Below are 13,405 nucleotides of genomic sequence, written 5' to 3' on the forward strand. Positions count from 1 at the left end.
ACAAAGCTTTACATACAAATCAAGCAAAACAGGACAGAAACATTATATCCAAATGGGTATCAATTCCATTTCACCAAAGAAAAACTCTTCAGCACATAACCAAGTAGGGATAAAATGGTGCATTTTTTTCTTATTCGTTCATGGGATGTGGGCATCGTTGGCGAGACCAGCATTTATTGCCCATCCCTATTCGCCCTTGAACTGAGTGGCTGGCTAGGCCTTTTCAGAGGGCAGTTAAGAGTCAACCAAATTGCTGTGGGTCTGGAGTCACATGCAGGCCAGACCAGGTAAAGTCAGCAGATTTCCTTCCCGAAAGGATATTAGTGAACCAGATGGGCTTTTACAACAATCGAGAATGATTTCATGGTCACTATTAGACTAGCTTTTTTTTTTTAATTCCATATTTATTAATTGAATTCAAATTTCACCATCTGCCTTGGTAAGATTCGAACCCATGTCCCCAGAGTACTAGCCTGGGCCTCACATTAGTAGTCCAGTGACATTACCACTAGACCACCGCTGACACTTGAAAATCAAAAGTAGATGTTGAAAAAAAATGTTGAGATTAAATTTCATTAAGTGGGCTCCACTGTGCCAGCTTGAGAAGACCACCACAACGGCTAACTCTGAATAGCCAATTACATCATTTCTTAAAGTTGAAGTCACCTTTTCACTAGGGCTGTTTTGTCTTATATTAAAGCTAAAGAAAATGAGATCATAATTTCCATGCTTTAATGTGCATAGATAGGTCTTGCAATCTTATGTTTTTCATTTGTTTAAAATTATCTATATTGCAAAAATTTATTTTCTGATGGCATTTATTCTATTACGCTAAAGATAGCTCATTGGCAGAGTATTGCAAGAAGCTAAAACTGACAGAAGTATTTGCCAGGTCAGGCAGCATTTGTGGAGAAAGAAACAGAATTAGCCTTTCAGGTCAATTGACTTTTTGTCAGAACTAATGAAAGGTCATTGACCTGAAACATTAACTCTGTTTGTCTCTCCACAGATGCTGCCTAACCTACTAGTATTCCCAGCATTTCCTGTTTTTATTTCAGATTTCCAGCGTCCGCAGCACTTTGCTTTTGCATTGGCGTATTCACCATACTTCCAGCAATATTGAGGGATTTGAAAACAAAGCACAACTTGACCGTCAATGAGCACAGAGGTGATGGGTGAATAGGACTTAGTGCAAGTAAGGACCCGGGATGCAGAGTTTTGGGTAACCTCAAGTTTACGAAGGATACAAGGTGGGAGGACAGCCAGGAGTGATTTGGAATAGTCAAGTCTAGAGGTAACAAAGGCATGGATGAGGGTTCCTGCAGGAGATGAGCTGAGGCAGGGGTAGAGTCATGTGATGTTATGGAGTTGGCAAGAGGTGGTCTTAGTGATGGGACGGATGAGGTTGAATGCTCATCTTGAGGTCAAATATCATAGAATCATTACAGCACAGGAAGCGGCCATTCAGCCCATCGTGTCTATGCCAGCTCTCTCTCTGCAAGGGCAACTCACCTAGTCCCACTCCCCCTCCTTTTCCCCATAGCCCCGCAAATTTTCTAGCTAAAGATAATATCCAATTCTCTTTAGAAAGCCACAATTGAATCTAACTCTAGCACATTCTCAGGCAGCGCAATCCAGATACTAACTACACACTGCATAAAAAAGGTCTTCCTCATGGCGTCGTTGCTTTTTTTTGCCAATCACCTTGAATCGGTGTCCTCTGGTTCTCGACCCTTCCACCAATGGGAATGGTTTCTCCCTATCTACTCTGTCCGGACCCCTATGATTTTGAACACCTCTAACAAACCTCCCCTTAACAACCCCATCTTCTCCAGTCTATCTACATAACTGAAGTCCCTCATCCCTGGAACCATTCTTGTAAAGCTTTTCTGCACCCTCTCTAATGCCTTCACATCCTTCCTAAAGTGTGGTGTCCAGAACTGGACACAATACCTCAGTTGAGGCTGAACCAGTGCTTTATACAGTTTCATCATAACTTCCTTGTTTTTGCACTCTTTGCTCTATTTATAAAGCCCAGGATCCTGTATGCTTTATTAACTGCTTTCTCAAACCACCCTGCCACCTTCAATGATTTGTGCACATTTAGCCCCAGGATCCTCTGCTCCTGCACGCCCACCACTCATCCCCTCCCACCCTTAGAATTGTACCCTTTATTTTGCATTGCTTCTCCTTGCTGTTTCTACAAAAATGAATCACTTCACACTTCTCTGCCTTAAATTTAATGTCACTTGTCCATCCATTCCACCAGCCAGTCTAAGTCCTCTTGAAGTTTATTACTATCCTCCTCAGTTCATAATACTTCCAAGCTTTGCATCATCTGCAATTTTCGAAATTGTGCCCAGCACACCCAAGTCTAGGTCATTAATATAGATCAAGAAAAGCAGTGGTCCGAATACCGATCCCTGGGGAACCGTACTCTATTTCTTCGTCCAACCGAAAAATCAACCATTCACCACTACTCTGTTTCCTGTCACTCAGCCAACTGCATATTCATGTTGCCACTGTCCCTTTCATTCCATGGGCTTGAACTTTGCTGACAGGCCTGTTTTGTGGCACTTTATAAAAATGCCTTTTAGAAATCCACGAACACTACATCAACTGCATTACTCTCATCCTTCACTATTACCTCAACAAAACTAAACACGATTTGCCCTTAACAAATCAGTGCTGGCTTTCCTCAATTAATCCACATTTGTCCAAGTGACTGTTAATTTTGTCCTAAATTATCGTTTCTAAAAGCTTTCCCACCATCAAGGTTAAATTGACTGGCCTGTAGTTGCTGGGCTTATCCTTAGACCCTTTTTTGAACAAGGGCGTAACATTTACAATTCTCTAGTCCACAGGCACTACCCCTGTATCTGAGGAGAATTGGATTATGGCCAGTGCCTCTGTAATTTCCACCCTTACTTGTCTCAGTATGCTTGGCTGCATCTCATCCGGCCCTGGTGACTAATCAACTTTAAGCATAGCCAGCCGATCCAATACCTCCTCTATCAATTTTTAGCTCACCCAGTGTCTCAACTACCGAGACTCCTTGAACCTTTTTATTCTTGTTCTTACATAAGTGCAGAAAAACATGTTTTCCAAATATCAATTCAGAACTAAACAGCTATTCAGTGACTTACTTCAGTGAAGCCTGTCCATCATGCCTTGTAGTCAAGCCTTGACATGAGTTTCTTGCTGAAAGCTATTCATAAAAATAAGTGATGGAAAATGCTCTAAACCTTACAAGACTTATTTCTTCCTTGGTAAAGATAGATGCAAAGTACTCATTTAGTATCTCAGCCATCCCCCCGCCTCAATGCGTAAATCCACTTTTTGGTCCCGAATCAGTCCCATTCCTCTTTTTATCACCCTTTTACTAGTTATATGTATATAGTAGGCTTTTGGATTCCCTTTAATGTTGGCTGCCACTTTCTTCTCATACTCTCTCTTTGCTTCTCATTTCTTTTTTTCACTTTCCTTCTGAACTTTCAGCCTGGTTCTCACTTGTATTAACCACCTGACATCCATCATGTGCACCTTTTTCTGCTTTATCTAACTGTATCACGGCCGTCATCCAGGGAGCTCTGGATTTGTTTGTCCAACCTTTCCTCCGCATAGGAATTTACCTCAACTGTACCTGAGCTATCTCCTCTTTAAAGACAGCCCGTTGTTCTGTTAGAATTTTGCTGGCCAATCTGTGATTCCAGTTTACTTGGGCCAGATCTGTTCTTACCCCACTGAAGTTGGCCCTCCCCCAATTAATTATTTTTACTCTGGAATGCTCCTTGTCCTTTTTCCATAGCTAACCTATACTCATGATACTATGATCACTGTCCCCTAAATGTTCCCCTACATACACTTGATCCACCTTGTTCCCCACAACCAGATCCAGCTGTCTCTTCTTGCTCATTGGGCCAAAAACATACCGATCTAGAAAATTCTGTTGCACATACTGCATAAGCGCTTCCCCTTCTCTGCCCTTGACACTATTATGATCCCTGCGTATATTAGGATAATTAAAGTCCTCTATTATAACTCACCGACACTTCTTGCACCTCTCAAATTTCCTTGCAAGTTTGTTCCTCTACATCTTCGCCATAAGATGGCGGCCTATAGCGTATACCCAGTAATTTTATGGTACCTCTAAACAAATAGAATGTGTCCTCTAGGACACCCTCTCTTTCCCGCAGTGTAATGTTCTCACTAATCAGTACTGCTACCCCACCTCCCTTCTTTCCTTAATAAAAACAGAAAGTGCTGGAAATACTCAGCAGGTCAGGCAGCATCTGTGGAGAGAGAAGCAGTTAACGTTTCAGGTCTGTGACCTTTCATCAGAACTAGCAAAGGTTATAAAAGAATTAGGTTTTAAGTGAAGGGGGGCAGTGGTTGGGGGGAACCAGTGGATATGTATTTGGACTTTCAGAAGGCTTTTGATAAAGTCCCACATAGGAGGTTAGTAAGCCAAATTTAAAGCACATTAATATATTAGCATGGATTGAGGATTGGGTAACAGGCAGAAAGCAGAGAGTAGAAATAAATGGGTCATTCTCAGGTTGGCAGGCTGTGACAGGTGGGGTACCGTGAGGATCAGTGCTTGGGCCCCACCTGTTCACAATCTATGTCAATGATTTGGATGTGGGGACCAATTGCAATATTTCCAAGTTTGTGGATGACACAAAACTTGGTGAGAACGTGAGTTAAATGTCATGAGTGTTCCTGCCTCTACCACCCCTTCAGGTAGTGTGTTCCAGATTCCAACCACCCTCTGGGTGAAAAGATTTTTCCTCAACTCCCCTCTAAACCTCCTGCCCCTCATCTTAAATCTATGCCCCCTAGTTATTGATCTATCCTATCAATGTCCCTCATAATTTTGTATATTTCAATCAGGTCCCCCCCTCAGCCTTCTCCGCTCCAACGAACACAACCCCAACCTATCCAGTCTCTCTTCATAACTGAAATGCTCCAGCCCAGGCAACATCCTGGTGAATCTACTCTGCACCCTCTCCAGTGCAATCACATCCTTCTTATAAGTGTGGTGACCAGAATGGTACACAGCACTCCAGCTGCAGCCTAACCAGCATTTTATACAGCTCCATCATAACCTCCCTACTCTTATATTCTATGCTTCGGCTAATAAAGACAAGTATCCCGTATGCCTTCCTAACCACCTGATCTACCTGTGCTGTTGCCTTCAGTGATCTATGGACAGGCACCCAAGGTCCTTCTGACCCTCTGTACTCCCTAGGGTCCTACCATCCATTGCATGGTCTCTTGCCTTGTTAGTCCTCCCAAAGTGCATCACCTCACACTTCTCAGGATTAAACTCCATTTGCCACAGCTCTACCCATCTACATCATCCTGTAATCCAAGGCCTTCCTCCTCACTATTTATGACACCACCAATTTTCATGTCGTTTGCAAACTTACTGATCATACCTCCTATATTCACATCTAAATCATTAATGTACACTACAAACAGTAAGGATCCCAGCACCGATCCCTGCGGTACCCCACTGGTCACAGGCCTTCGTTTGCAAAAACAACCCTCTACCATCACCCTATGCCTCGTTCCACTAAGCCAATTTTGAATCCAATTTACCAAATTACCCTGGATCCCATGGGCTCTTACTTAACCAATCTCCCATGCGGGACCTTATCAAAAGCCTTACTGAAGTTCATGCAGACTACATCAACTGCTTTACCCTCATCTACACCTCTAGTCACCTCCTCGAAAAATTCAATCAAATTTGTTAGACACGATCTCCCCCTGACAAAGCCATGCTGACTATCCCTGATCAATCCCTGCCTCTCCAAGTGGAGATTAATCCTGTCTCTCAGAATTCCTTCCAACAATTTCCCTACCACTGACGTTAGACTCACAGGCCTACAATTACCTTGTTTATCCCTGCTACCCTTCTTGAATAATGGTACCACATTTGCTGCCCTCCAGTCCTCTGACACCTCTCCTGTGGCCAGAGAGGATCTGGAAATTTATGTCAGAGCCCTCGCTATCTCTTCCCTCTATGTCCTTTTCCATAACAACCTTAAATCTTGGAGTTATGGTCACTATCCCCGAAATGCTCCCCCACTGACACTTCTACCACTTGTCCGGCTTCATTCCCTAGGATTACGTCCAGTACCGCGCCTCCTCTTGCAGGACTCTCTACATACTGGCTCAAAAAGCTCACCTGAATGCACTTTTAAGAATTCCACCCCCTTCAAGCTTTTTGCACTAATGTTATCCCCTCTAATATAGGGGAAATTGAAATCCCCGACTATTATTACCCTATTATTCTTGCACCGCTCTGAGATTTGCCTACATATCTGCTCCTCTATCACTGCCTGACTGTTTGGAGGCCTGTAGTGCACTCCCAGCCAAGTGATAGCCCCCTTTTTGTTCTTAAGTTCTACCCATATGGCCTCATTAGAGGAACCTTTTAAGATATCATCCCTCCTTACTGCAGTAATTGACTCCTTGATCAACAGTGCAATACCACCTCCTCTTGTACCCTCTCCCTATCACGTCTGAAGATTCTATACCCTAGGATATTAAACTGCCAATCCTGCCCTTCCCTCAACCACGTCTCAGTAATAGCAATAGTATCATATTCCCATGTGTTAATCAATGCATATTTTACAATCCATATTTACAATTCTTGCTAGTTTACATTCATATTCTATTCTCTCTGTCTTTATTAATTTCTTTGTCCTCCTTTGCTGAATTCTAAAATTCTCCCAATCTTCCAGCTTATGACATTTTTTGGCAATTTTATAAGCCTCCCCCTTTGATCTAATACTATCTTTAACTTCCTTTGTTAGCCACGGCTGACACACTTTCCCTATTGGTTTCTTTTGCCTTAAAGGAATGATGAATCAGTACTCCATGTTGAAAACCATTTAGAAGTACTGAGAGCAGCAAGGTCACAGAAGGTACACTGGATGGGGAACTTCAATGTCCAACACCAAGGTTTGGTAGAAGCAGTATTGACAAAGCTGGCTGAGTCCCGAAGGACATAGCTGCCAGACTGGGCCTGCAGCAGGTGGCAAGAGACCCACCACCTTAAACATTCACTTCCTCCACCACTGGCACACCATGGCTGCAGTGTGTAGTCTACAAGATGCACTGCAGCAACTCATTAAGTCTTCTTCAACAGCACCTCCCAAATCTGCATCCTCTACCATCTAGAAGGACAAGGGAATCTGGTGCATGGGAATACCATCTCCAAGTCACAGTTGATCCTGATTTGCAAACATATCACCATTCCTTCATTGTCACTTGGTCAAAATCCCACAACTCCCTAAATAACAACACTGTAGATATACCTACAACACACAGACTGCAAGCTGTACAAGAAAGTGGCTCATCACCACTTCCTCAAGGAATTCAGGGATGGACAATAAATGCTGGCCTTGCCAAAGACACCCACATCCTATGAAGGAATATAAAAAAGTAACTCCAAACAATTTTTTATAAACATTATAGACTTCGAGAAGGCTGGTTAGTGTCTACGTCAGTAAAGCTGGTGCTGCAGCGAACCACAGAGCTTAAACTAGACCTTCACTAAATTACTCTTCAGGAAGCCTTTTTTTTGGAATGACTGAGAAAAGAAACAATGCTTGTCAACTGATAAAATGCAAGATCCCAATTCAGCTTGTCTTCATTAAAATATGGTCTAAATTTTTCCTCCACTTCCCCATCATCTAATGTACAAATTGTCTCATGTCACACATGCAATATCTACCAGACAGCAAATCATAAATTACTCCTGATTGAGCAGCATATCATAAAAATTGTTTGTACACTCTTTGAAACTCTAAGCACTGAGAGAGGGAGCTACTGGAGGGGTTCCCACCAGGAGTTCAATACATATGGTAGGTAGGTCTTCTGACTGATATTGCCACTTTTGCATTGATGGACACCCAAAACCACTTTGCATCAAATGGAAAAGTATGACTATAATTGCACTCTAAGTGGCAGTCCATTCTGTAACCAGGCACCCACAGGCATACTCAGATTCTGAAGAACTATGTATGTGAAATCAGCACACAGTTAAAAATTGAAACATGGAGAGAAAAACACAAGTTTACCAAAATTTAAAAGAATAATATTGCAGCAAGATATTTCTTGTTCTCCTGCATGTACTGCCAGATATCACATTTTAAATAACAATGCAAGTTTGTTATTTACATCTTCAGATTTTCAACACTGAATCATGTAGATATGAAGGTTTGCACCTTTGAAGTGGTGTGCTTAGTATCACATTCAATAGCTGAATAACACCCTCCACTATGTCCATTGTGGCATCTCGAACTAGTCGTCGTAGAGTCACACCTAGAGCAAAAGTAACCTCCATTAGCCTCTCTTATCAACCACGATCAATTATTTCTACCTACAACCATTTAGCTAACACAAAGCATGTTATAGTGAAGGTTTAACAAAGCAACAAGTCAGATACTTTTTGACTAGCTCATTCAAATCAGTTTTCAAAAGGACAGTTTTATTTAGAAAGTGGTACTTTTCAATATTCTATTATGTATTCTAATACAGGAGTGTTGAGAAAAACCTGCACCCTCAGGAAAATGATCCTCAAAAGGAGAGGCGGACCACAATTCTGTCATCTTATTTCTGACAGGAGGTCCCCAATAAGAGCATGGGATCACCTTTTCAGTCTCTAGCACTGAGAATTTTCACCATGAGAAATACATTCCTCCAAGCATTATATACTGGATAGGTGGTTATAAAGATGCATTTGTGGTCGTGCTGTGTGGACAAACTTCACACATAACACCAAATTCTGTGAAAGGTTATCAGTTATTGGTGATGTCATTATTCTTCAAGGAAAAATTACTTCAGTCAGTCAGTCTGCTGTTTCGATGTTTCACATGTCTAATCCACATATTTTGGGACCCATTTAATTACTAGGCACTTTGTAATTTGTTTGTTCCTTAGGAAGTGAGCATGAGCAGGGACAAGGCACTAAAGGAAGTCATTGAGGTTGGGTGGGACAAGGCTGGAAAGCACTTGAAGATAAAAACAAAGATTTTGAAATTGATACCAAAGGGCACAAGGAACCAGCAGGCAGTGTTTCAAAGGTGGTTATGGTAATAGAACAGATTCAAAGAAAAAAAAATGTTCAAATCAAAAAGCATATCCAAGGTTCCAAACTACTGATCAAGAGATGGCATTTGGGGAGATTAATTGAGTTAAAAGAGGAGAGACATACAAGATCTGAGGCAAGAGTATGGAGACGTAAAAAGGCTGACTTCGGTTTTGCCTCCAAAGTTGATGGAAAATTTGACTCATTCAAGACTTGAATTTGAATAAGCAATTGCAGAGTTAAGCTTACCAGTAAGAAAGCTTACTATTGCCTTGTGCTGGTAAGCTGCATGGCTTTAGCCAGTTAAAATACAGCAGCGACTTTACACATATTTGAAAGTCCCTCAAATTTCACCAACATTGGCCTAAGAGTTCTGCACTTATATGAAGGGAGTATGATTTGACAGGGAGGCATGTATACCCAGTCATACAAATGCAAATTTTACTTGCATGGATTTCTCAGTAGGCTGGTTTGGAGACCCAAGTAAAATGGTTTGTGACCTTCAGCCATCAAATTTGTAATGTTGAAACATTCAAAAAATGGATCTATGACACTAGGAATTGGATTGGGAGTATTCAAACTCATTTCACATAGAACAGCTGGTAGAGAGGTTACAGAAGTGAAAGGTCAGCATTCCAATGAGATACCCACTCTCTCTCTGTAGCAAGGGAATAGCCCAGCCTGCCTGTTCGCCATTTTTATGAACCATGGCACCACCATCTTTCTAATTCCAATTCTTTGCCTTTTCAGTTTACAAAATGCAATAGAACATTTGTCACATTCACTGAATAAAAATAACAGCTATTATAGCTGTGAAACAAAATGTACATTCCTGCCACATGGATATACAAATTACAGCATTAACAACATCTCAATGGATAAATATGTAGCTCTTCAGCAGCACTTGCCTTGACTCTTCGGTAACCAGTAGTACACAGTGGCTAAATTAAGGATGCTTTTCTGAAACTCAGCAGCGACTTTCTGACAGTCCTAGTACAGAAAACATCAGTAAATGGAATACAGCACTGCTTCATTTATTGCAAGAATTATAATCTGTGGTTCAGCTTGTGCACTTACTTGTATAGCTGGTAAGGGTGGTTTTGAAAAGGTCAGACTTAGTTTCGTTGCTTCATGTGATACTGCTTTAAAACACTCACCTATAGGAAATAGTTAGGAAAAGTTAGGCAATTTTCCAGGAAAATAAAAACTGATGGTTTCAGTAGCGGTTGCTGTTACTACCAAATCTGAAATTAGCCAGGTGATTACTCAATGCAAATTTAAATCTAAAATGTATTATTGAGGCAGAGCTTGGATTGTTACTGCAGACTTTTCTCCCCCAAAAGTATTTCATTGCATTGTACTTGCTTGCAGAGTTGTAGGTCAAACCTATGGAAGCCATTTCTATAATAACATTAACAAAAGGTTCTATGAATTAAATAATAAGCACATGTGGTATATTGGTTAAATTGGAAGTTATCTTTTCTTTCAATTACAATGTTTACTGTAAAACTCAAACAACTAAAACTAAACAACCTGCCTCTACTTACTGAAAGGTTTACTTTTAGGATTGATAAATAAATGCAGGAATGGCTTTACTAATGTGCAATTCAGTCATAGGCTACATGACCTTGCTACAAATGTTGACATTGAAAAGGAACAATAATGTTCCAATACAACAAAACCAAAGAGAACAGTTAATGCTAGTTAGAGCAAACTAATTTCCTCCACATCCTTTCAATCACCATTTGCCTGTTGGTTGGTTTTCTATGCTGTGTATCACATGCACAGGAAACATACCTCAATGCAATATGAATTTCCCCCCCAACAATGCAAGCCTTTCCTCCAATTCATAAACATTTAGAGAATGCAGCTAATAGTTCAACTCATGCAAGATACAAAATAGTGAAGCTGAAACTCCAGTCAACATTTCAGTATAAAATTTAAGTTGTGAATATTCCAGTTTCCTTTTTGAGCTCTAGTAAATCTAGCAAAAGGTGATTTTGAAAATCATCCCACTCTATTATTTTCAGTATATATGGAGAACACCACAGGTTACTGAGGCACTCAGCACTGTAATCTCTTCTCACATCTTCATACGTCAAGTATCAAACCTAGAGTTTTCCAGAAGAACTGCACGTCAAAATCCTCAGACTTCCATAACGATTCTCCCTCTGCAAAAGAGAATAGTTTGCATTAACAGGCTGTTTTGGTTTTACAGATTAAGAAAATCATAAGTGTATCACATTAAATGCCACTTATGCTGAGTTATCCAATTTCAGCCAAGATGGTTAAAGTGCAAAAGATAGACTCACTGTCCTAGAAGTGGGTGGTGGAGGGCTGGGAAAAACAGCCTGAGCTCTTGCTCCAGCGATCACTGCTGGAAGTGCACACACAACTGTTAAAACAACAGTAAAATCATAGAATAGTACAGCACAGAAGGAGGCCATTCAACTCAATGAATCTAGGCCAACTCTTCTGAAAAGCAATCCAGTTAGCCCCACTCCACTGCTCTTTCCCTAAATCCACACAATGTTTTTCTCTTTCAAATATTTATCCAATTCCCTTTTGAAAACTATTACTGAATCGGTTTCCACCACCTTATCGGGCTGTGCATTTCAAATCCTAACCACTTGTCCATAAGAACATTTTTCTCATGTCGCCTCTGATTCTTTTGCCCCTCACCTTAAATCTGCGCCCTCTGGTTATAGACCTTTCAGCTATTGGAAACAGTTTCTATTCACTGTAAGTCTTTCATGATTTTAAACTCCTCTATTAAATCTCCTCTTAGCCTTTGCTGTCCTAAGGAAAACAATCCCTGCATCTCCAGTCTATAAACATAACGGTTATCCTTCATTCCAAGAATCTCTTCTGTACCCTCACGAAAGCTTTCATGTCCTTCCTAAAGTGTGGCAACCAAAATTGGACACAATATTTCAGCTGGGACCAAACTAGTATTTTATAGGCTGCGTTTGCTGACAATGCAGCCACTAGGTGGCGCTGCACTGGCAAATGCACAAATGCAGCCTGTTCGACTAAAACGTCAGTCAGCGACGTTCAGGCAGCTGCCAGGACTAAAGATGGCGCTGCTCAAATAATCACACAAAGGCAACGAAAACACATAACAGCACACAATGGCCAGAGAGATTGGCTTGCTGGGGAATGACCAGAGAGAGCAAGGGTGGGGGGGGGGAAAGAGAATGGCCGGAGTGAGCGGGCGGGCAGGGAATGGCAGAGAGCACAGGCAGGGGGGCAATTGCCAGAGAGTGCGGGCGGGGAGGGGGTGGAGGCAGGAAGAGAGTGGACAGGGGTGCAGGAGGAGAGCGCATCCGCCACCAAAGTTTACACCCACCCCCCCCAAACCCCACTTCTCCCCCTAAGCCCGCTCTCTCCCCGCTTCTTTGCTTGCTCGCTCCAGCGTTATGCGATATCATCTGGGCACGCGTGTACCAGTCCTGGCAATTTACGTGACATCAGCTGCACATGCGCCAACGCGTCCTGGCAGTGCAGAACGCAGCGCACGCGCAGAGAGCAAGAGCCCGCTTACACATGTGTGCAGGTTGGCGCAGTTGGACGATGTCCCCGCCGGCTGCGTTGTCAAGAATCACTTTGTATTTTATATAGATTTAGCATAGCTTCCTGCATTTTGCACTCTTTGCTTCTATTTATAAAGCCCAGGATCTATGTGCTTTATTAACTACTTCATTAATATCTTCTGCCACCTTCAAAGATTTGAGCAAAAACAACCTCCAGGCCATTCTCTCTGTGCACATTGAGAGAAAAATGTCTTTATAAAAACCTGGACCTCCATAAGATTTTTTTTTGAGACATTAGTGTTCTCAGTTTTATTTTAAAATGAGTTTAGACAATGTTATGGCAACTTCCAATTCCCAAACAAGTGAGACACGAGGGTTTTCCACTTCTGCAACAATCCTGTCGCGAATAGATGAGAACCCACTGTAAATTGTGTTTTGAGTATTTGAGTATTAATGCCAACCATTTTTTTTTTTTAAATTCATTCATGGGATGTGGGCGTCACTGGCTATGCCAGCATTTATTGCCCATCCCTAACTGCTCTTGAGAAGGTGGTGGTGAGCTGCCTTCTTGAACTACTGCAGTCCATGTGAGGTAGGTACACCCACAGTGCTGTTAGGAAGGGAGTTCCAGGATTTTGACCCAGCGACAGTGAAGGAACGGCGATACAGTTCCAAGTCAGGATGGTGTGTTACTTGGACAGGAACCTGCAAGTGGTGATGTTCCCATGAATCTGCTGCTCTTGTCCTTCGAGGTGGTAGAGGTCACAGG

The 13,405-nt window shown here is 41.9% G+C and overlaps 1 protein-coding gene across 1 annotated transcript in view; it reads right to left on the reverse strand.

Annotated features, from left to right (window-relative positions):
• Window positions 1–13,405, reverse strand: part of ccndbp1 (cyclin D-type binding-protein 1) — a 43,694-nt gene that overhangs the window by 23,599 nt on the left and 6,690 nt on the right. The window contains exons 2-5 of the mRNA XM_068048136.1: window positions 11,215–11,274; window positions 10,181–10,260; window positions 10,012–10,093; window positions 8,241–8,337 (exon numbers count right to left, since the gene is read on the reverse strand). Coding sequence (XP_067904237.1) covers window positions 8,241–8,337; window positions 10,012–10,093; window positions 10,181–10,260; window positions 11,215–11,274 — 319 coding nt within the window. The remainder of the gene's footprint in view (window positions 1–8,240; window positions 8,338–10,011; window positions 10,094–10,180; window positions 10,261–11,214; window positions 11,275–13,405) is intronic.

The sequence above is a fragment of the Heterodontus francisci genome, chromosome 16 (genome assembly GCF_036365525.1).
Source record: "Heterodontus francisci isolate sHetFra1 chromosome 16, sHetFra1.hap1, whole genome shotgun sequence".
NCBI classification, from domain to species: domain Eukaryota; kingdom Metazoa; phylum Chordata; class Chondrichthyes; order Heterodontiformes; family Heterodontidae; genus Heterodontus; species Heterodontus francisci.